The sequence below is a fragment of the Scyliorhinus canicula genome, chromosome 7 (genome assembly GCF_902713615.1).
Source record: "Scyliorhinus canicula chromosome 7, sScyCan1.1, whole genome shotgun sequence".
NCBI classification, from domain to species: domain Eukaryota; kingdom Metazoa; phylum Chordata; class Chondrichthyes; order Carcharhiniformes; family Scyliorhinidae; genus Scyliorhinus; species Scyliorhinus canicula.
The window spans coordinates 145,025,718-145,050,913 of NC_052152.1; the positions used below are offsets into that span (position 1 = coordinate 145,025,718).

General features: G+C 43.5%; 1 protein-coding gene across 1 annotated transcript in view; it reads right to left on the reverse strand.

Annotated features, from left to right (window-relative positions):
* LOC119969438 (protein-glutamine gamma-glutamyltransferase 2-like) overlaps positions 1 to 24,950 on the reverse strand; it is an 85,422-nt gene extending 60,472 nt beyond the window's left edge. Inside the window, exons 1-5 of the mRNA XM_038803073.1 lie at positions 24,867 to 24,950; positions 24,351 to 24,530; positions 5,653 to 5,895; positions 4,267 to 4,385; positions 1,469 to 1,597 (exon numbers count right to left, since the gene is read on the reverse strand). Of these exons, the coding sequence (XP_038659001.1) occupies positions 1,469 to 1,597; positions 4,267 to 4,385; positions 5,653 to 5,895; positions 24,351 to 24,530; positions 24,867 to 24,876 (681 nt within the window). The 5' untranslated portion in view covers positions 24,877 to 24,950. The remainder of the gene's footprint in view (positions 1 to 1,468; positions 1,598 to 4,266; positions 4,386 to 5,652; positions 5,896 to 24,350; positions 24,531 to 24,866) is intronic.
* Between the last annotated feature and the right edge of the window lie 246 nt (positions 24,951 to 25,196).

Below are 25,196 nucleotides of genomic sequence, written 5' to 3' on the forward strand. Positions count from 1 at the left end.
AAATACTTGAGTTATAACATTACCTGTGCGGGATGACAGAACCAAATTTGGCTTTTAGTTTAGACATTATCGTTACTATATTGGGAAATTATCTGACTCCCCATAAAAGAAGTGAGAGTTGACTGATATTTGAATAAGGCAAATTAAAGCAAATTACTGTGGATGCTGGAATCTGAAACCAAAGAGAAAATCCTGGAAAATCTCAGCAGTTCTGGCAGCATCTGTAGGGAGAGAAAAGAGCTAATGTTTCGAGTCCAGATGACCCTTTGTCAAAGCTGGCAAGAGTCATCTTTGACAAAGGTTCATCTGGACTTGAAATGTTTGCACTTTTCTCATCCTACAGATGCTGCCAGACCTGCAGAGATTTACAAATATATATATGTAATATATAATAAATCAGGTAACAAGGAAAAGGAAGTAAATATAGCATAATATTCCAAAGTGTTATTTTGCTACACTTGGACTGTATTGACAGGAGGCAATTACTCCTCAGGTCAAAATGCTGATTACATGGACATCTTGCCAGTTATTACTGACAATCAATCCACTGATCACAGCTTGTTTTGCCTCATTCTAAAATAAAATAGAAAAACAGACTTTTGGTTGTAAGTGACAGCCACATCCACAACAAGGATAGGAGAATTAGTATTTGTGAAGGATACTGGGTCACAACTTTGAAAGGAAATGGATTTTGATTGTCAGCCATTTGCAGAGTGAGTAATTTTAAATTAGATCATGTGCATCAACCAAACCTGCATGTGCAGAGTCATTCTGCAGGCAAGTAACTTTACCACTTCCATTAAGATAATCTGTAAGACTGAATTGTTTCTGGACTTTCTTCAATTGTTTGAATGTTTTTCAGTGGACTGGCAATGCAAGTTATTCCCAGACCCCAACTGTTCCGCTCAAGCCTGGTGTGAAGGGATGCTTGAGAGCAGCCTGAGCTGATGTTGTCCTGATCTATTCTCCTGGGATGTGCACTTGCCTATCACACGCCATCTGGTTTTATGAATTCAGCCAGGGACACAAACCTAAGACGACTCGTTTTGAGAAATGACATTTGCACACCCAATGGGCCACTTAGTTGTCATGAGGCTTTGGGGGAGCTTTCATCTCATCTCTATTTGCATATCAATAATTTATACTTATTTACTAAGTCGCTTACAAAACCACTAGCCCTTGTATATAGATAATGTGCACCTGCTTCCTTCTTATAGCTACAACATTGAGAATGAATCTGCAAGTTCAATCTTTTCATGAATGTCTTTTACATAAATGTCATTACAGTAATAAAGTTTTGAATACCGTACCAAATTAGGACAACTGAAAAAAACACAGCAAAATCCATTCAATGGCCATTTGTCACACTGATAACAGTAGACAAAAATATAGAGAACAGTTAAATTCCTCCTTGTAGAGATAGTTAAATTATTCATGGAAGCAGAAGGCATTAGGTTTCAGTTCCTACCATTGCTGACACAATCCTGCTTATATAAACAGGATCATGCCTTTGAGAAGTATCTTCATCCTGATTCTTCAGGTAGTTCAAGCTGTTATTCAACAGTTCCAGAGAAATATCCACAACTTTGTTTTCAAACTGAAAGCAAAAATCAATAATAAAATTTATAGCATCCATCAATTTTAAGCTGTGAAATTTGTAAATGTTTAATAATCAACAATTGTTGGATACACATCCAGTTTAATAATTAGATCCCACCGTCAAAATCTTGCCTGATTTTGAGGCTTTTCTTTCAGAAGCATTTGTCTCAATTATCTTTATTTTTGTTTTTGTCCCAATCCTAATTGGTGCCACTGGGTTTGCCAGTAGGGACATTGAAGGTGATATGTCTGGATAAAGAATAAGAGCTGCAGAGGGATGCCAGGTAGATCAGGCTGCCCAGGTGGCCTCCTGCCCACATCCATTTATTCACAGGGAAGAGTAACACAGCTCACTGTGGCATACATTGTGCTGGCCAGTACTTCTCTTCATAAAGGGGGACTGTTGAGATCTGAATGCTTGATTCACCATTGATGCTGCAAGGTTCTTGCAACCTATCACAGTATGTTCCTTACACTGCGACAGTGAAAATACTTCATTGATTGTGAAGTGTTTTTGGGTATTCCAAAGCTGTGAGAGATGCTACCTATAGTTCTTTTTTTTGTTAAATTTTGCATAGCACCTTGTGAAGGAAGTAATAGCAGGATGCTAGAAACATAGAAAATCGGAGCAGGAGTAGGCCATTCGGCCCATTGAGCTTGTTCCGACATTCAATGTAATTGTGCTGATCCTCTATCTCAAAGCCATACTCCCACTCTCTTCCCATACTCCTTGATGCCTTTAGAGTCTAGAAAGCTATCTTTTTTTTTCTTAAATACATTCAGTGACTTGGCCTCAGGAAGTAGTGTTGCCTCTTTGTACAAGATACCACTGAAATACTTCTTCAAGCCCTATTCACAGGGAAGAGGTGGTAATGTGGTAATGACCAGGGAAGCATGCCTTCTCCAGGTTCTTGTAACAGATGGGCAGAGGCTATGCTCCATGATCTGCTGCAAGGACAGCTGTAGCTACCATGCAGCATGGCATCTGCATGTGCCCAGGAACATAAATGCTAGCAGACGCACACAAATTAGCTGTGTCCCCTTTCTGACATACTGTAGGACTGTTCTATGATGGTGGTGCTATAGTGTGGCACAGCAAACAACCTCCATAAGCATTTCATGTCACATTAATTTCAGTTCAGCAACCTTGAGAGAGCGAGGTCAGAGATTTGGCTGCTCTGTCACTTGCCTGCAGCCAGCAACAACTGCAAATAGGTTGGGAGGCCACTTAGCAACCTTCAAAGGTTTTCCGAGCTGTTGTTTCCCTTGGTAGGCTCCTTGTTAACTGTTACCCCTTTAAATTTCACTTGCAAAATGTTTTCTTCTCCAACAACCCCAAGCCCATTTAAGAGATTTTCCCTCTCATTGTGAACCATTATACAAATAAGCTAGGACTGGGAAAATCAAATGCTACTTGCACTTGACACATCTTAATTTGCAAAGCAAATTTGAACCAATTTGTACTTGAAGCGGAGAATTGGCCCCTTGATCTTTCTGGTGCAGTTTGCACAAATCACTATCCAAGCAAAACATTTTGCGGCCACTGGAACATGAGTAGACGATTCAGACCCCTGAGTCAATTCCAACATTTAATGAGATGATAGCTGATCTAAATCTCAATTCCATATTGTCCTTGCTCCATATCCCTTACCCACACAAAATCTCAGTTTTGAGCCATTTGGATGCATCTTCTTTCAAATACATGATGGTTAAAGTCAACAGTACAGGATATCACCAGGACTTAGGGAAGAAGTCTCAGTAAGTCAAAGTGCATTGACTAGGTGTACATGATTTATGAGGAGCCACTAGTAAACATTGACACAGAGGGAGGCAGTGGCTTAGTGGCATTGTCACTGGACTAGTAATCAAGAGACACGGTAATTCTCTCGGGACCCAGGGATTGAGTCCCACAATGGCAGCTAGTGAAATTTGAACCCGATAAAAAGAATCTGAAATTAAAGTCGAATAATGATCATGAAATCATTGTCGTTAAAAGCTGCAGCCAGCATGCTGTATAGCCTCTGCATGTTTCCACCTGGTTCACTAATGCCCTTTAGAGAAGGAAATCTGGTGTCTTTACCTGGTCTGGCCTACTTGTGACTCCAGATCCAGAGAAATGTGGGTGACTCTTAAATGCCCTCAGGGCAGTAAATGCTGCCAGCGAAGCCCACATCCCATGAATTATTTTTTAAAAAAAATAAACAAAGTATCACGTAATTGCAGAATGAAAGGAGGCAATTCAACAATCCAATTAGTTACACTCCCTTGCTCTTTCCCCATAGCTGAAATGTTCTCCCCATCAAGTATATATTCATTTCCCTCTTAAAAGTTATTGAATCTGATTCCACCACTCTTTGGACAGTTCATTCCAAAACAGTACATAAAGAAAATCTCCTGATCTGACATCTGAATCAATCTTCAATCTGTGCCCTCTGGTTACTGACACCTCATTGCAAACAGTGTCACTTGTTCACTCTAAATGCCCTCATGATTTTGAACACCTCTTGACCTTATCAGCAGTATGTTGCTCTGAATATATAGTGAGGGTAAAGGAAGTACACAGCAACAACAGAATTGATAAATTATTACATTTTCTCTGCCCATTCCTCGTGCTTAATTGTTACTTTTTTTGTTCCACTGACAAAATAAGTTTAGATTCTTCAGTACCTGCCCAAAGTTCCAAGCCATGCAGGTAATAGATTTTTTCGAACCCTGATAGATCAAGCCCTGATCATTGAGTACATATTCTCTGCGTTGATTCTCATCGTCTAAGAAGACGACATCACCTGCAATTTAAAAAAATCTCAAAGCGGTCAGCTGTCTTACAAATATTCGCCGTTATTGTAATTTGTGTCTTTAGAATACAATATGAAACAGATGGAAAGATGAGAAACTTTTCTAAGCTGTGTGTCAATACCAATGTATGGTATTCAATCTAATTCAATATGTCTCAAATATCCATTTGAGACATATTGAATCGATCCTGTGAGGGGTGCCCTGGCTAAACTGACCTGGAAGATTTGCATGTACAATATTGCCAAGCAGTTGGCAAGGTAACAACAACAGCTAACAGCATTATAACAACTGCCAACATTACTGACATAATTTAATTTAATCACAGCATCCATTGATCACCCATTGATGTTAATCAAACACCCTCACACTGATGGGGGATATCTTGGAGCTCAGCTACTTGGGGGTTTTAAACACTGCCCGTTCTCTCAATTTTGACCCAGTAGAGATTGGTAGGAGGTAAATTGGGATGTTGGTTGTGAAGTTACTGTGTGTAATAATCTGAAGCAAATTTGCCGCAGGTCAAGCCCTTAATCCAAAACTTCATAATTCTGCTCAAATTGAGAACCTCAAATTGAAGAGATTTGGAGGATGTTTGATCTTGTGAGCACAGTAAGAAGTCTTACAACACCAGGTTAAAGACCAAAATGTTTGTTTCAAACACTAGCTTTCGGAGCACTGCTCCTTCCTCAGGTGAATCACCTAAGGAAGGAGCAGTGCTTCGAAAGCTCGTGTTTGAAACAAACATGTTGGACTTTAACCTGGTGTTGTAAGACTTCTTACTGTGCTCACCCCAGTCCAACGCCGGCATCTCCACATCATGATCTTGTGAGAGCAAATGTACAGTAGGGATCCCAGTTCTTAGTTTGCATCTGAATTATACTTCTGAGGTAGAGTGGGTGGAATTTAACACTATATTAGGGGCATAGCACTGTTGATTCTAAATGTATTTCATACCAACCCAGGATAATTGAAGAAGGAACAAAAATATTTATCCACCCATGGTTCCTTTTTAACTTAAATAAATATCATAAATAAACTCTGAAATAACTATTGATTAATAATTTAATTGTTCAAAACTGTTTAAACAAAAATATTTAACTGTGATACACGACCCCATTATAATTTGACACATGTGAATTTCCAGTCTTTTATTTGATCTCAAGATATAAGCAAGGCCACATGTGTTGCCCATATCTTCCGGGCTGTTATGTTATCACACAGATTTAATGATGCAATCCATTTAAAAAATCTTTCTACCTGGGCACCATGGATTGAAGAGCAAGATGAATTCTCCGAGGGTAAGCAATGTAGATTGACCTTGTGTTGTGCACAGCAGTTTTAAAGCCTGGTGCCCGATCTTGGCATTGGCAGGTGAGCATATGGACATGGAGAGTTGTTTCCCATCACTATGTACCATAGAAGCATTCCATTTGGCATTATCCAATGAATCCGACAGCGGAAACTGGACTTTAGTTCCATATTTTTCTGAAGGTGTCGGACCTGAAAGGAAAAAGGCAGAATTTTATTGAATTCAGAAAATGAATTAGACTCTTAGCACAAAAGATATTACTGAGTGCTTATTCTATAACTGTTCAAAAAGATGGAAACATTCTCTCCCACCAGCTAATAACTGTCAGCTTTTATGAAAGAAAACTATTGCCTCACAAATAAATTATTGTCGAACAATTGTAAATAAATCTGGCTTCTTATTTTCCTTTCCCACAACAGTTATTTTTCCCCCTTTTCCTTTGGATTTTCTTTCTCATTTATCTGGCATTTTTGTGTGCTGCGATCAGGCCGGAGTCTCCTGCGAGGGTGTTGCAGAGTGGGGGTGGTGGAGTGCATTGCGGCTTCGAGAGGGTCACGTCAGATGCCTTTGAGATACTGAGGAGTTCCAGCGAGCGAAGCTCCTCAGTGCACAAAGCGGGGCCATGTGCACCCTCTGCCACACGCTCCCCGCTGAAGCCCTTTATCTAACTCGAGAAGCCTTTTATATCATCTGTTTCTCATCGCTGCGAGCGCTAGGAATTGCGCAGCTAAACAAGCTTGCTCTGGGGCATTGTTCCCTTTTTGCCTCTGTCACCAGGCAGCTTTGAGACCATACCGCCCGCATTATCGAGGGCATAGTTAGTGCTTTATTCAATTCAATGACCAGGCCTTGCCCCACCAAAAACCAAGGTTGCAACTCCGATCACTAGGCGTGATCAGTGTGCTTCCAAGGCAGACTTAATCACTGAAACCACAAAGGGAAAAGCATTATCTTGCAGGTTGATTTATTTACCTCTGCTTGATGGCAAATTTCCAGGATGACGCCAGCAAGGACTTAGAGAATGTACTAACAAGCCTGCTGAAGCACCTCAGCCAAATGGGTGTTTAAAGGGCAACTTCTTTTCATTAAATAGTAGACTGTCCAAAACTTGAGCCTGATTAATAATCATTTTCTGAGTAAGGTGGATCAGAAAGGCCAGTCATCCATTGTGCTTATTGAGTTTTGTCTTTTAAACACTAACGCTCCCAAGAATTGGTCAAATTATTTACTTTGACTTTCCACTGTTGAAGTTCTATTTTGCCCTGTGGTTGGGGTCCAAATGGGATGCTTTGGTGTGTGCTTACTCTCCCAAAGTAATCTGCTCAAGACTGTAATTTGGTGAAACCATTACTCTTTATTTACAGCTTCTATATAAATATTGGGATTTCTGCATGATGTTGGAACTCAATCACCCTCCAGCTCTCTGTTACTCAATCATAAGGGCCGGGATTCTCCTCTGCCTTTTTTCAGCCGGCTCGAGAGCAGATGAAGGTGGAGGATGCAATGGGAGTCTCCAAATGACTTACACGCCGGTGGCATTTCCCATTCACATTGTCCCCGCCACTGATGTAATGATGGGGTAACTGCCCAGACCGGATGGGAAGCCCATTACCATCTCATTAGCGAGTGTTCCCACTGAGTCCCCTCACGTTTGGGATCCCCTCCACCCAGAAGCTTTACAACTGGTCTGGACTAAAGGAGACCAGGTGAAGACAACCCCTCACAAAGGCCATAGAGGTAAGTACAGTGCCCTCAGCATCATTTGCTTCTGATGTTAACCTTTTACTTTACATCGCCCCCAAGTCTCTCTCACGGTTATCTACACCCTTCTGCAGTCACCATCCTTCAAATGAGACCTTAAACCCGTGAAGCATCCATGTTGGCCATGCCTAATGGTTCTGGAGAATTGTCAAGATCCCGTTACACTATTTGAATTAAAGCAGGTAGCTTTCCCAGTTGCATGGTAAAATATGCTGCCTATTAACAGTTTTTTGTTTTGTAAAATTCACTGTGGGCAAAATAGCTGCTGTTTTGCTTTATAACAGTCTCTGCAGCACAAATTAATTCATTGTATGGGCATTAGTTACAGACATTTTTCATAAAGCAAGATATGTACTTTCTTTGTTCCTTATCCTCCCTAGCCTCTTCAAATTACCTTGATTCCGAACAGAATACAGATACAATTTAACCTAATCCTTATAAAGCATGTTGAGAAAGATTCCAGTTAGTCAGGTTGTCATCTTAAACATAAAAATATACAGGATGGATCAAGCTGTCTGTACCCAAGCTTCAAACAAACTCATCTTAAAAGGGAACAACAAGATTCTTGTCCCAGAACCACCTATCATCCTGGGAGGCAGGCAGCCTTCAGTTTATGTTCATAGCCTAATAATCCTGAAATACTTTGTCAAAAAAAAAACTCAATTTCAGATTAGATTTCTTTTGGTGCTGTTGTTGTCTTGATCATTTTTAATGCAAGAGCTCAGTCAGCTGAATGACAAATTGAGCAAAAGTGTGATACGGGCAAACAGTTAACATTGCTACTGACTTAAAAAACATTGACCACAATTTATATTGATCAAACAAAGGCAGACCGTCCAAGTTAACCAAACTGGATATTGAAAAATAAATCCCAAATTACTTTCCATGCCTTTTTTAATGTTCCTTTAAAAATAAAATATTTATTTTGAGACTCAGAAAAAGTTCATTTGTGCAATTTGCCCTTGCTTGTGCGGTTACTCCATGATCTGATGTGGATTTGACATGTACTTTGGTACTTCACATGATTGTCTGGATTTTCCATATTCTGGTGTGGATTATTCTTTGTTGTCATGTGGGCGCTCAATGTTCTAGGAGCTGTTCATGAAGTGGTGTAGGTTTTCGTCTGGAATCAGGATGGATTCACTCAAATTTTACCTCCATAGATGAAGTTGGCACAGCGCTAAACTACAACAAAGATTAAATTTGATGCTGGTCCAATTTTCAAATCTGTATGTTTAAAGTGTCCGCTCGAGTCATTCTGGTGCAGCAGAATGCAACACTAAGGGCGCGATTCTCCGCACTCCCGACGGTGCGGAGAATAGCGTGGCTCGTAAAATTTTACGGCCACGCTGTTCCGACGCCCTCCCCGCTATTCTTCCCCCCCCCCCCCCCACGCCCGACTCCCGATACGAATCGCTGCTGCCGTTTTTTTACGGCCGGCAGCGATTCTCAGCTGATCGATGGGCCGAGTTCCCAGCCCTTTACGGCTGTTTTTACGAACGGCAAACACACCTGGTCTGGCCGTTCGTAAAAACGGCCGTAAACTCTCGATTTTTAAAACCATGGCACCGATTGGCACGGCAGTACCACGGCCATGCCAAGGGTGCCATGGGCCCGCAATCGGTGGGCACCGATTGCGGGCAGCAGGCCCGATGCCCGCGCACTCTATGTCCCTCCGCCGCCCCGCTGTATCACTTCGCGGGGCGGCTGAGGGGCATCCCGGCCCGCGCATGCGCCGGTTTCACGCAAATGCGCGATGACGTCATCCGCATATGCGCGGGTTGGAGTCTTCCAATCCGCGCATGCGCGGCTGACGTCATATGACGCGTCAGCCGGCGCTAACTCCGGCAAGCGGGCTTAACGAAATTCGTTAAGCCCGCGATGCCGGAGTTTACGGCGTCGGCATGCTAGCCCCGACTGGGGACCAGAATCGGTCCCCGGTCGGGAAGGGGGGGGCTGGCGTCAATCCCGCCCGGATTTGACGCCAGCCTTACGATTTCTCCCCATATGGGAGAATCGCGCCCAAAGTGCAGACATTAAAGATTAATGTTTTCAGTGGGACCTGGACAAATTTGATGATGCCAGGGATAAATATAGGCATGAAGACTTTGGGAATAATGGTAAAACAGAGGAAAGAGTGACCTGGACAGACTTGGAAAAGTTTCAGATAGAAGTGAATAATCAAAATAGACACCAAATGTACCAACATCATGGTGAGGGAATCGTGGAGACTCGTAAGGATTTAAAAATACAAGGGTATTGGGAAAATGCATACATATGCAGAAAAAAGCTCCTTATTCTTTTTTTTAATAACAGTACAGCACAGAACAGGCCCTTTGGCCCTCGATGTTGTGCCGAGCAATGATCACCCTACTCAAGCCCACGTATACCTAACCCAGTAACCCAACAACTCCCATTAACCTTATTTTTTAGGACACTAAGGGCAATTTAGCCTGGCCAATCCACCTAACCCGCACATCTTTGGACTGTGGGAGGAAACCGGAGGACCCGGAGGAAACCCACGCACACACGGGGAGGATGTGCAGACTCCGCACAGACAGTGACCCAGCCGGGAATCGAACCTGGGACCCTGGAGCTGTGAAGCATTTATGCTAACCACCATGCTACCGTGCTGCCCTTTGTTTCAAAAATATAGATCAACATCACCCTCAGAGGAACTATCCACTCCAATCGAGCTAACATTTTCTATGTGACGAACAGCCATCCTTAAAATGAGTATAAATATGTCTAGAGGTTCATGTCTCAATTCAACCCCATTTATAAACAGTAATAGGGCATGGAACTGGGGTTAAACTCTCTCAAAATCACTTCACATGGAGCTATGCAACCCAACCAAACAAATGGAGGCCTCCCCAACCCCAAGAGACTGATTTGTCTGAACCGAGGAATCTGGAATGAAAGTTGGATGCTGAAAATCTGAAATAAAAACATAAAATGCCGGAAATATTCAGCCAGTTAGGCAACATCTATGGATGGGGAACAAAGTTAACATTTCGGGTTAATGGCCTTTGATCAGAACTGGTAAGAATGATCAGGAGAACATTGCTACCCATCAGTTGTTTAAGCTTGTAATCCTTCACACTTGGAAGAAAGAAAAGTATTTTTTGAAACGTGTCGGCTGAGATTTGAGGGATGCAATGAAACTGTAAGCCAGGACAGCTTTGAGAAAGTGAATTGGGGATGTGGAAAGAGGGGTTTTGGAAAGTGTGTGTGACAGTCATGCCATCATTGAATGTTGGGTGCGATTCGCAGGCTGCGCGTGGCAAAAATCCCGCTGTGCCGCGAAAACAGCCAGCAGAGCCCCAAAACAGCGGAGTGAATTCTCCACCTCCCCAGCCATGTGTTTCTCATTGGCGTACCATCACTTGAATCGGGGATTCTCCATTCCCACTGCTAGCCAATGGGATTTCCCATTGTAGTCATCCCACACTGCCGGGAAATCTACAGGAGGGGGTGCACTTCCGGCGGAATGGAGATTCCCACCGGCGGAATATTCACCCCAGGATTTGCGCCGAACAATGGGCGCTTGGTCTGCTGAAGCTGACATAATCTGGTTCATGCCCTCGCTGGGTGTGAACCAGATTTGCATATTTAAATCATAATTTAAGTATGTTGGGGCTATTTGACACCAAGTTCTCCCAGGTCCCGATATTCCCCCTCACACCGGTGCAACGTGCAGGGATCACTACTGGTCTTCACACTGGGGGCTCTGAGAACATTATAGCCCTCGAGTGGTTGAGGACATGGCAGGGTAGTTCCATGGTATCCTGGAACCACAGCATCCTGGCAGTGCTAACATATAATTGGACTGAAAAAAGAGACATTTTAATCAGCTGGGGAGTGCAGAAGTAAAGGGACATAGGTCTATACATGCATAACACATTGAAGATGGCAGGACAGGGTTAATATAGCATTCGGCATCCTCGGCTTTGTTAATGACTATAGGATACAAGAGCAGGAAGGTTCTGCCCAACTTGTATAAAACAGTGGTTCAGCCTCAACTCGTGAACTGAATTGCATCCAGTTCTGAGGTACACACTTTAGGAAAGATGGGAGTGTATTAGTGAGGGTGCAGGAAAGTATCATGACAATGGTCCCACAAATGAGGAACTTCAGTTATGTAGAACTCTTGGAAGAGATGGGATGTTTGGGGGGACATTTGAGAGGTATTCAAAATCATGACAGGTCTGGGCAGAGTGGACAGAGAGAAACTGTTTCCACTCGTGAAATGGCTGAAAATGCCAGTGCAATCATTGAAGATAATTGACAAAAGTGGCAATGGAGACATAAGCAGAATTGTTTACATGCAACAAGTGGTTTAGATCTGGAATGCATTGAACACATTGCCTGATGCTGGGATGGAGGTAGGTTCAATCAAGGCATTCAATAGGGAAGAGGATCATTATCTGAAAAGGAAGAATGTGCAAGGTTACAGGGAGAAGGCAGGGGACCGCTACTGGGTGCAGTCTGTTCTTCACTCTGTTCAAAGAGCTGGCACAGACACAGCACCACAAAAGCCCTTTTATATGCGGCAGAATTCTGTAATTGGTAACCTCTCACTTTTCCATGTTATCCGATTATTGGATAAACGTATTTTTCCAACACACGCACTAAATTAAATGTTGCTAAAACATTATCTAGTGTCAGATTGCTGCTTCAGACCAAAATTTTCCTCTCAGACAGGGTCATTTCTCTGGGTTACAGCCATGAATGTTCAGTGAATTAGAGGATAGAGTTGGTAATCTTTGGTTGTGCTGTCAGTTCTGGATACGTAACATGTGGCATCATTAATTATTCGAGTTTTCCTGGAGTCTTGGATCTGTTAATCATAAAATTTACAGTGCAGAAGGAGGCCATTCAGCCCATCGAGTCTGCACAGGCCCTTGTAAATAGCATCCCAGTTAAGACCACACCTGTAACCCAGTTAAGCCCCCCTAACATTTTGGACACTAAGAGCAATTTAGCATGGCCAATCCACCTAACCTGCACATCTTTGGACTGTGGGACGAAAGCGGAGCACCTGGAGGAAACCCACTCAGGCACAAGGAGAACCTGCAGACTCCGCACAGATGGTGACCCAGCCGGGAATCGAACCTGGGACCCTGGAGCTGTGAAGCAACTGTGCTAACCACTGTGCTGGCGAGTTAACTTTTTTGCGACTGATGCTGTAAAAACGCAGACATCATGAGTAGTGATATCAGAACAACATAAGAGTTGATTTTGAAGTGTGCCATGCAGTTAGTCCACTTCCTAATTCAAGTACTGAGAAGCACAAGAGCCTGAATACTGTTTACACCATTCATGTATGAATGTGTCAGACTTTTACTACAACAGTGGTCATTGTGCTATCTTAATTTACTCATTTATTATGTAAACAATGGCTGGAACTTTGGTCCGGCAATCTTGGATTGTCTGTTATATATCCCTTATTCAACTTTCCTTTTAGGGTAGCACGGTGGCGCAGTGGGTTAGCCTTGCTGCCTCACAGCGCTGAGGTCCCAGGTTCAATCCCGGCTCTGGGTCATTGACTATGTGGAGTTTGCATATTCTCCCCGTGTTTACGTGGGTTCAACCCCCACCAACCCAAAGATGTGCAGGCTAGGTGGATTAACCACACTAAATTGCCCCTTCATTGGAAAAAATGAATTGGGAACTCAAAAAACAACTTTCCATTTGATGTATCACCTGTTTATGCTGCAGCCTCAAGTTCCGCAAGTATACCCAAGTAAGGAATTAGTGCAAGTGGATGTTCGCAACATTTATTTAAAGGTAATGGGCTTGTTTTTAAGGGAGCGAAGAACAAATTGGAAGATTAAAACCATATATTTAGTTAATGAGGACATTTCCCACTAGGAATCGATTGACTGTTTTCTGTTTGTGTAATGTGTCCTGTGTACAACCACTGGCTGAGACTTGTCAGTTTAATGTCTCCGCTCAACCACAGCTAGAACAATTTATTTCAAACTGTCAAAGCAAGAAGGATTTAACGATATTATGCGTTTTCTGCCTTATTATGTTAATATGACACAAAAACACAGCAATGGCCCATACTGTCCAACTGGCTTTTGTTTGTGTTGATGCTCCACATCAACCTTTTCACAAACTACTTTATCTACCTCCCTTTGCATATCCTTTCTATTCCTTTCTCCCTTATGTTCTTATCTGAAGGCATTTATACTGTTTACTGTGGCAACTCCATGAGGTACAACCTCCACATTCTAACTTCTCTTTGGGTAAAGAAGATCCTCCTTATTTTTTTTTTAGTTGGATTTATTAGTTGAATTTATGGTCCTGAGCTTTGCACTCCCGCACAAGTGGTGATATATTTTTACCAACTATCGTTGCAAATTCCTAATAGGTCACCCTTCAGCCTTGTTATTTTTCTGTAGAAAATAATCCCAGCCTGTTATAACCTCTGTGTTGTTCTTGTAAATCTTTTCCATTTTTTTTCCAGTGCCTCTTGGCTATGAGTTCCTATTGGTCATGATAAAGAGAAATTTAGTTTTTGGATGTAATCTTAAATCATTTATCACCAGTTTGAAATAATTTTATATGAGGTCACTGCACAAGTCAAATTCTACGAACACACGGTGACATTTAAAATTCATTTCAACTCAGTGTAAATCATATTACAAATCAAGTATCTTTCATAAATTGAGCACTTCACAATGATGATAAGGTCAGAAGCATTTGATTTGTCATTATTCTCACTATTTGGGTGATTTAGGGGTGGCACGCGGCGCAGTGGTTAGCACTGGGACTGCAGCGCTGAGGACTCGGGTTCGAATCTGGGCCCTGGGTCACTGTCCGTGTGGAATTTGCACATCCTCTCTGTGTCTGCGTGGTTTTCACCCCCACAACCCAAAGATGTGCAGGTTAGGTGAATTGGACAATTTTCCAATTGCCCTGAATTGGAAAAAAAAAATTGGGTACTCTAAAGTTATTTAAAAAAATATTTGGGTAATTTACGCTCATCTATACTTTATATTGACGACTTAAAACTGAACTCGAGAGAACAGGTGGTGTGAATTAACACAAAATTGAATAGTTTCTCGGAAAAACAGGCGAATGTATTGTTGATTCAGCCACCTTGAGTTGTCAAGTATCTCCAATGATTTTCAGCACCCCATTTTCAGCTTTTTAAAAAACAATTACCCCCAAATTACAGAGGCAGTCAATTAATCCTGCTTCTTATTACTTTGAAAGGGTACACTGGGAACTCTCTTAATACAGGTGCAGGTAAAACAATAAAAAAATACAAATGCTGCAAATTGGAAATAGGAATAGGGAATGCTGAAACCACAGTAAACCAGTCAGCATCTGCACCCACATAAAATAGACAAACATTAAATATAAGTTCTACCCACACTGGTAGCTGTAAAATAAAAGAGGAAAGAGGGAAAAGTGGCCTGTTTATGAATGGCATTCTCCATTTGTGAGAGTCCTTCTTGTTTATTCCCTTATTTCTCCTTTTTTTTATTTTGCTGTTACATTTGAGATTTATGGATGATTTATGGACACATGTCTTTAAGGCAGCTGTATCTTTAATTCAAAAAGACAGAATCAGTGGCCTGTGCCTTTAATTTAAGCAGAAGCCTGTGCTGGTTTGAACAGGAGGCCATAGTGACCGGCATCAATGACAGAGATTGGCTGGGACTCAGTTTGATTAATTTGGCTGGTGGTCAATCAATTGGCCCAAAAGGCTGTGTTCTGCCTGGTAACAGGTGGTGATTAGATCAGATTCTCCTGGAATGTTTTCCAGAGTCCTCGGTTTCCAGTTCAGATTCAGTTTGACTCCCAGCAGCCTAGAGCGAACTCCCACTCACTCTCCTCTCCATTTTTCTCCAGAAACGCTGTGTTTCTGAGCAGACAGAGAGCCTGGGTGAATCTATTTACAGGAGAACTATTACAGGCTGTGCAGGCAAAGTTCAGAATCTGTTAACGCTACCCAGAAAAGCTGGTATAAATCAACTGTCTTTCTCCAGAAGGCCTGATTCATGTGAGTACTACCTTTTCTGCGCTACAGAAGCTGGAAGATTAAACACAAACTGAAGGCAAGGTTTGAGGAAACAAAGTTTCTACCTCACCAGGAAAGGTGTGAGTATGGTGTATTTAAAAACGCAAGAAAATCAGTATGGACTGCAAAACAAAGGCTGCACTTGTGAAGAAAGCATGTTAGGAACCATCATCTGAAGCAAAGACTCTTCCCTCTTTCATTTAAGTTTATTGTTCCCTTTTTCACCTCTATCTGTTTTTCTGTCTTGTGTGTGTGTGTAGAGGGTGAGGGGGGAAGTTGAAGATGGAATTAGGAACATATTAATACATAAACAACCGTATCTGCTGTGTATTTCTTCATTATTCTTGTTCTAAATAAACAGTAGTTGTGTTTGAACTTACAAACCTGGTGACTGTAATTATTGGGCAACCAGGGGCCAAAGATTTGGGGTATTTCTATCACAATTATTGGTTAATTCATTTGTGTTGTTATTCCGGAACAAGTGGGGCTGGAATTGACTGTGCACTTGCCCAGGGTGTCCAAACACATTCCATTTAAAATATCCTTTTTAAGTGAATTTTCTTAAACTTTACTATGCCTTTTTCGCTATTTTAATGTCATTTTGTTCTTTTAGATGCTTCTCACTGTTTTGTTGTGATGGTCATTAGAGATCATCCTCTAGCTCAGTGTTCTTCAAAGTCGGGGGCGTGACCCGCGGGTGGGTCGCGAGCGCGTGTCGGGAGGGTCACGGAGCCGTCCTTCGCGGCGCTCCCGATCACGCAAATCCCCGCACAGCAGCCAGCTTTTAATAACGCCAGCTGTACCTGTAATGGTACATGGCCGCGAACATGTAAAATAAATTTGGCTGCATTGCGCATGCGTGCACGCTATTTTTTTAAACGGTCGCAGATTTTTGTTTTACAAATTCAGGAGGTTTTTCATTTATTTTATTCATTTAATTTTTTTTTTTCATTTATTTTATCCATTTTTTTACACGTTGGCCGGGTTTTATTCATTTATTTTATTCATTTTATTTTCTTTTACAAGTTCGGGGAGGGGTTTATTTGATAAAATTTTACAGGAAAAAAAATGCAGAACTTTGGACAGATGGAGACTCCATACTTTCCGACACCGGAAGGCTTCACCTTCATCCAACAGGTTCCATTGGAGGAGTGTGTACAAGAGTCAAAAGGAACCAAAACCATTTCCTCCATTTTGTGGGTCGCGCAGTTCGGTCGGCGCGTGTCGCGAAGGTTGGCCGGCGTGGGTTGCAAAGGTCGGCCGGGCTGGGTCCCGAAGGTTGACCGGCTGATAAAAATGGGTCCCCGGAAGAAAGTTTGAAGAACACTGCTCTTGCTTTCAACTTTTTTTTAATAAGTGAACTAGAAATACAAATTATCTCATGGCAGTCAGTAACTTTCCCCAAAGTTCAGACTTTCACAACTGAGTGACCCTATTGATATATTCACTCAGGATGTCTTTGCCAAAACTGATTCTGGCAACACATAGGTTTCATAATGTGTGAAGAATCAAACTTAAGCCCGATTGTAAAACAGAGACTGAAATTCGTGACAGCAGGTAACCCAGACTGTGAAGGAAGTCTGAACAACTGCTGGGACCACCCAAAATAGCTGATGCAGACTTTAGCAATATTTGTCCAATAAGGGCAATTTAGCATGGTCAATCCACCTAACCCGCACATCTTTGGACTGTGGGAGGAAACCGGAGCACCCGGAGGAATCCCACGCAGATATGGGGAGACCGTGCAAACTCCGCACTGACAGTGACCCAGCCGGGAATCGAACCCGGGACCCTGGAGCTGTGAAGCAACTGTGCTAACCACTATGCTACCGTGCTGCCCAATGGCAAAAGAGCAGATTATAATGCACACATTTCATTTTTACTTTATTTACTGAAAGAGTAGAATTGTCTTACAGGCTTCACGACCCCATTGTCCAGACAAATCAAAGATCTCCAGCCCACATTTGTAGGGAGGGAGATTGGGCGAAGATTCTTCCCTGAGGCAAGCTCCAAATTAGTCACCTCCATTCGTGCCAACCCAAGAAGGGCAGCGGGTAGCTCCCTATGCTGCCTGTCCAATCACAGAAGAATGCAACGGGGCCTCAAAATGGGGCACACTCAAAGGCAAAGATCTAAAAGTTTGAGAGAGGTAAGCCATCAGGCCCCTCAGATCTGGCAAAAGCATCCGGACCTCAGAGGCATCCTGATGGTGGCTGCGTTTTGTGGGCACAGAGCCTCTGGGTGGATTCTCCGCCATCCACCGCCAGGATTGGCTATCCCAATCGAGCAGGAATTCGAACATAAGGCTAAAAACCCTGATTCTGTTGCGATGCTCTAGTTCCCCACCAGCAGCTGTGGCAAGCTACACACCCTGCGCCAGTGGGAGGATGAAAATGGGTCACTTAAACCCTCTTGCATCCAATTAATGGGCCAGAAGCCTGATTCTCCACTCCTCTTGGCCGGAATTCAAGTGGGTGTGGATTTGTGAAAATATTTCCAAGGATGGCCCTGGCGCGGTGGGTCACGGTGGGTTAAGATGCTACGGATGTAATGTAGAGGCCCCACCAAAGTTCCTTGGGCATCTACCTTCCCCCCACACTCCAAACCCTGCCCACCCAACCCTCTGTCCCACCATCAGACACCCAACAGGGACCCCTCAACAGAGACCACCCTAATAGACCCCAACAGAGGTTCTTTATCAGATCACCCTCTCCTTTTCACAGAAGGAGGCACTTAGCTGCCTTTGATGTGATGAGGGGCCATCAATCATACCAAGACTGTTTATAAACATTGTGGTTATCATCAAAGCAGGCTAATGGAGATGTATTCAAGCATAATGGGAAAGATCAATGAACAAACCATTAAGCAGCTGTCTCTGGGGTAATAAAACTGTCAATCAGCAGATTTAAGAAATGGTAAATGAAAAAGCAGGGATTTTTTAACCTACTGACTGGAATTCTCTTCAGCTTTCAGGCAGGGGTTTCTTATGGGGGGGGGGGGGGGTGGGGTGGGGGTTGGCTGATTGGCGGTTTCTGATGGTGGGGCCTGATAGAGGGACATTGTAGAAGGGTGTCATCATGTTATTCTCATGCGAGGGTCCTGTGTGTGCGTGTGGGGGGGGGGGGTGATGTGTTGACCCGTCATTCCCATGGTGGTGGGGGAAGGATGCCCCTACTTGGCAGCAGGGGGATGGGCAGGATTTGCACTATGAGGGGGAGAGAGGCCAGATGCCGGGCCTCGGTATTGGGCCGCCCGTTAAAAATGATGGCCCGATAATGGTATTTCAATGTAATTCCGCAAGTTCCCCGCCGTGTCCAGCGCAGAACACAAGCAATTCTACTCTGGCAGGAAAACTTATAGTCTCTCGAATTGGGAATCCAGCCCTCTGTCTCCATTGATCCCACTGCTTGTGCAGGAAGGCCATTTTCATGAAGCTGGTGTCTCCGCACATGGTTGGGGGACTGCCCCATCACTAGAAAATGCCAGCAGAGCCACAGAATTTCCCCAACTGTGACCTTAAGTATATGGATTGCCAGCCCTACTTTATGCAGTAGTTAAGCAATCTGCTTCTCAGGCTGTCCTAGGAAAACATCCATGGTGTTAGGAGAGAGTTAATGTTCCCTCTTACTTACTTTGGAATTGAGGTTTTAATTGTTTAATAGATTGAACTAATTGTATCAAAATATAAAGTGGATACCGGTAGCACTGTTTTTATTGCTGAAGTGATTACTGAACACAATAAACCTGGAGTTTAAGAAGTAAAAGACTTGCTCCCTCGTTCTTATTATTGAGTTACCATTGGAGCTTAACACTGGCTGGCAGGAACACATCGAGGAGCTGTTCCAATTTGGCTCCCCTCTATTTTACAAGCTTCCCCGGCTCCAAGCCCAACAACACAGGACCAGGAAAATTCAGCAGCAAAGCTTGAAAAGTGAGCATGGTATTAGAAACGAAAGTCTCCCATATATTTATCTAAAGTCCTCTATCTGATTTGCATCAAGATAGCTAACAAAGGAACTTTCTTATGATGCGCTTATAGATTTATTGCCTAATATCACAATGTGATTTGAGCTCAATACTCCAGTGTTTTACTACTTCCAGATCTACATAAATCTTGCATTGACAAAGTGGCTTCCCTTTGAAGGGACAGTGCTAAATTTTTTTTAGGACCAAATATTGGCCTTCCATAAACTTTGGCTTCACCCTAACATGGTGAGTACCAAGTGAAGGTTGAAATTTGAGGATTACCAGAAAGTTATCAAATTTAACTTCAATTGTTGCTGGAAGAGCTCTGACCACATTTCACTTTATTCATGTTAACTCAATTCTTTTAGCCCCTCCAAGCTAAAACTAATTCTAAACTGATTGTGCAGTACACAGTTACTGCACTATCAAGATTGAAAAGAATAGCTGTGCAGACAAACAGTTAATTTGAAAACTACACAGAAAGTTCCAACAGACTACTTGATTTTGTACAATAATGATCTGCAGATTAGCCAACATTTTTCACAAATGTTCAGGATGCTCTTTAGGAATTTTGAAATGTTTGTGCAGAATTATGCAGCAGCAGAATAATTTATTCCAAGTTGGACCTGGGGAAACCAAAGATAGCTGACAGAACTTTCAACATCAGCGAGGCAGAAAACGGGCATTATCAAATGCCTGGTATAAACCCACAAGACCTTCATTCAGATAAAGAAGAATATTAAGTGGGAGATATTATCAGTAAACTTTGCAATATTGCTCATTTTACAAGTCCCGTCGACCTTTGGGAAAAATATCACTTGCTGGTTTTTGTCACCCACTTTATCACATTTAAAAACAAAACAAATCTCTCTGCTTGCCCTCTGTATTCTGCTCAATTGCACTGGCACACACTCACATTGCCTGGGCTGCACTATTGATCAAACACTTGCTTCTCCTGTTAGTCAGGGTAAAGATACACAATTTCCAATCAGTGCAAGAGTTTACCTGGTGCTCTGAAGTGCCACAAAATAATTCATGTGTCTGTCTAATTGCTTGAGCTGCCTTCCTACATGTTGCTAATCTGTCAAAATCATCTCACACTATATCTGACACCAGCTGGCTCATAATAATAGAGCCTCATGATCTCTTACACTTGATCCTGCTGAACACAATTATTAGAAGCCACCAGCTCCCTTATTGATTCTGTGTACATCTCATAAGGTATATTCCATAACTTTTAACATCTTTGTCTGCAAATTTAGTGAAGCAAGTAGTGAATCAAATGATCATAAAAGACGTGAATCGCAACAGCAGTATAATTAGAACCTAAGGGACGGCACGGTGGCGCAGTGGTTAGCACTGCCGCCATATGGCTCTGAGGACCCAGGTTCAATCCCAGCCCCAGGTCACTGACCGTGTGGAGTTTGCACATTCTCCTAGTATGTTCATGGGTCTCAACCTCCAACAACCCAAAGAGGTACAGGGTAGGTGGATTGGCCATGCTAAATTGCCCCTAAATTGGAAAATGATAATTGGGTATTCTGAGTTTATTAAAAAAAAGAAATAAAATTAAAATCTAATCTACCATATGAGTTAAGACTGGGAAGTGTTCATCACGGTCGTTCTGTTTCTCTGATGCTCTAAGGAGCAAGTGTCCATGATTTCCTCTCATAATCGAAACCTCTAACTACAGGTCTCAGGGCTTATGCTCGTTGAATGTTCAAAGTCTAAGCGAGTATGCAACTTCATAAGCAAAGATGACAGGCGAATTCTCCGCAATGCCCGACGCCGTCGTGAAACCCAGAGTGTTCTCTCTCCCCCCCCCCCCCCCCTCCCGGGGGTTCCGTAAATCTCGGCCGCCGGAAATGACGCGGCCGGCGGCGCCTAATGACGTCAGCTGCGCATGCACAGGTTGGCCGGCGCCAACCCGCGCATGCGCGGTTGCTGTCTTCCCCTCCGTTGCCCCGCAAGACGTGGCGGGTTGATCTTGCGGGGCAGTGGAGGGGAAAGAGTGCGTCCCTTGGAGACGCCGGCCCGATGATCGGTGGGCACCGATCGCGGGCCAGTCCCCTCCCGAGCACGGCCGTGGTGCTCGCTCCCCTCTCCGCCCCACAAGCCACAAACTCATGGTGCCATGTTCACGCCGGCAGCGACCAGGTGTGGTTGCCGCCGGCGTGAATAGGTCGGGAAAGGCAGGCCGCTTGGCCCATCCAGGCCGGAGAATTGCGGGTCCCCGTGAAAAACGGCGACCCGCGATTCTCAGAGCGGTGTGTCGCAAAACGCGACACGCCATTTTGGGGGGGTGGGAGAATCGCGGGGGGTCCAGAGCGGCCCTCCCGCGATTCTCCCACCCAGCCTGGGCAGCGGAGAATAATGCCCCACGTGTGTACACCCCCTTATTTGTTTCATTTGAGCAGGAGGTATATTTCGCTCCCTCCAAGTCTCGGAATTATTTTAGATGTCCTCCCAACTACTTAAACAAATTTCACTGTTATTCTCTGAGCGCTCTGCTTTACTCAATTTTGGTTCTGAAGTTATATCATCATGCAAACTACTTCATAATTAATTTAATAATATTTATTGTCACAACTATGCTTACATTAATACTGCAATAAAATTACTGTGAAAAGCCCCTAGTCGCCACATTCCAATGCCTGTTCGGGTACACAGAGGGAAAATTTAGAATGTCCAAATTACCTAACAACACGTCTTTCGGGACTTGTGGGAGAACATGCAGACTCCACACAAACAGTGACCCAAGCGGGAATCGAACCTGGGACCCTGGAGCTGTGAAGCAAGAGTGCTACCCATTGTGCAACCGTGCTGCCCATTTGCAATTATGCAAATGATCAATATAATTTATCACTGAAAAGCAATGAGTTCACAGCATTCATCTCCTTTTCCCTAATGTCCTGCCTATTAAATAAAATAAAATACCCTTTTATTGTCACAAGTTGGCTTACATTAACACTGCAATGAAGTTACTGTGAAAAGCCCCTAGTCGCCACATACCGGCGCCTGTTCGGGTATACAAAGGGCGAATTCAGAATTCTCAGCTGGTAAGACAATTAAAATGTGCTGCTGGCCTTGTTCTGCATCACAAACCAGCTATCTCGCACTCTGAGCTAACCCGATTGCTCTGCAGATCTAGCGAACATGTATATCCTCATTTTTTTCTGTGTGCTGTGGAATTTTAATGGATTCTGAATTCCTGAACTTGTTTGGGGCAGGTTGGAAGTGCATAGGCACCTGTCGGCACAATCTCAATCTTTATCCATAGTGCGAACACCCTTTCAATATGAATACTGCCAATTTTGCTCAAAATGGCATTCTCAACAATGAGCGTAAACTAATTCTGGCAAGAGATTTTCACTTTGTGCCAAGTGTGGAGAAAGCACAAATATTTCCTTTAGCAACAACTTTCTAATTTCAGTGCAAGCAATGCGCTTGGTCTGATGGGAGAATGAATTCGAGACAGGACTGGAATAATGGAACCTGGATTCTCCACCCTTGAGTCCTCTATGCTAGGAATATGAGGAGAACTATGCTCTGTGCAGAGGGAACTTTGCACTTATATTTCCCTCAGATCCCTTCAAAAGTACAACCAGATGAGCAGAATTTAAAGAATTTGTCACATGAAAATTGCTTTGAGTAGATATAAATTAATGTTTAACAAATGCTTATATCAGATGTCCCTCTGCTACTTCATTAGATGATTTAACCAGCTTAAAGGAATTTGGAACACAGTATATCATCCAACCCGACATCACTGGCAGTAGTTAGAATAATAATCTGCAATAATATATTTTTCTAATTAGGCTTTCAGATTGAGGTCCAGGGTGAACACAATGCTTCCTCTGGCACAATTTGGAAATCAGCAGGAATGTTCTCCCGCAAATAAAAGCAAAATACTCGGATGCAAAATCTGAAATAAAAACATAAAATGTTGGATGAACCCAGCTGGCTTGGCAACATCTGTGGAGATAGAAACAGTGTCAGCCTTTTGGATCTAAATGATCCTTCTGCCGTAGATCCAAAATGTTAACTCTGTTTCTCTCCACTGATGCTGATTCTTATAGGAGAGTTTCCCCAATGGTGTGACACATATATATCTCTGAATCAGCTGACATAGATGATCAGGCAAATCTTCCACAAACTGGAGCTTGCTGTGCTATAGAGGTGGCATGGTGGTTAGCACCGCTGCCTCGCAGGGACCCAGTTCGATTCCGACCTTGGATGGCCTATAGAGATGCTGACAATGGACTGGGGTGGGCACAGTATGAAGTCTCCCAACACCAGTTTAAAGTCCAGGTTTATTTGAAGTCACAAGCTTTCCAAACGCTGCTCCTTCATCAGGTAAAGGGATGAAGGTGCAGCAGTCGGAAAGCTTGCGATTCAAATAAACCTGTTGGACGTTAACCTGGTGTTGAGGCTTCTTACTGGACCTTGAGTGACTGTGTGGAGTTTGCACATTCTCGTGTGGGTTTCCTCAGGGATGCTCTGGTTTCTTCCCACGGTCCAAAGATATGCAGGTTAGATGGTTGGCCATTTTCCATCCGTGGGGGGTTACGGTAATAAGGCATGCAAGTGGACCTGGGTGGCGTGCTCTTTTGGAGGGTTGGTACACCTTTGATGGACCGCATCGCCTTCTTCTGCACTCCAGGGATACCATGGATGGACATGAATATTGGCTGCCAACTTCCCTGACCTCACAGAACTTCAAACAAGCACTTGAATAGGTGTAAAGCACTTTGGGGTGCCCTGGGGGGGGGGGGGGGGGGGGGGGGGGGGGGGGGGGATTTATTTTCTTTGACTTTTGAAGAAAGAGGTCCAATAACCCTTGTCCTCTTTACATCAGACACGCACACTGTGCCTTCCTACCTGTTTCCACAATGATGGAGATCTGATCTTCTCCTGGTTGGTACGGTCTGCCGGCGAAGTACACAATGATGGTGAAACGATCCCCCCGTCTCACAATGAGCCGGCTGCGACCGAAATCTGAGGTCCTGTGGGCCTGGCCATTGGACTCACACTGAAAATCTGTAGTTGCCACAGCCAGATCTAAAGGAAGGAACCAAGGAAAAAAAGGTCACAGAAAAGGGAATCCGCAATTATTCATAAATTCAGTTTTAACAATTGAAAAGCATCAATTATTCCATTCCCTTCAATTTTGAACAGTAACAATTTCTACGACCCTGAACCAGCAATGTGTCAGTGACAATGAGCGTTTCAGAACCTTGGACTCTCGTTCCTTCCACAGGATTGAGATGCCAAGTTCACAAATTATTTCATGCACCTTTGCCACTGCAGCAACTACATCCATCCATTCATTCACTCCAACTTTCGCTGCTCCTTTCATTCACTCCAACTTTCGCTGCTCCTTACAAGTTCCCTGACCTTGTGCCATCTTCTCTCTCCCCTGTGATGCTCTCAGCTCTCCTCACACCCGGGCGCCCTCTGCCCCAACTCTTAATTTCCACTGATCGCTTTGCAAACTTTTATAGTCCTCCCAAGCACGTCACATCGAAGCATCCCGCAAATCGAAAGCACCAGGGAGCCGCGGAGTGTGATATTCGACCTATGCAAATTTAAGGGTGGCTGAGGGAGTTTCTTCACCTCCCCCCCCCCCCCTTCTCTATTTTCAACAAATACAGCAGAGATCCCTCTGTGGGCACAGGTCATTCCAGGGGCATCAAATGCAGCAACACCTGTTGCTGAAAATCCTTG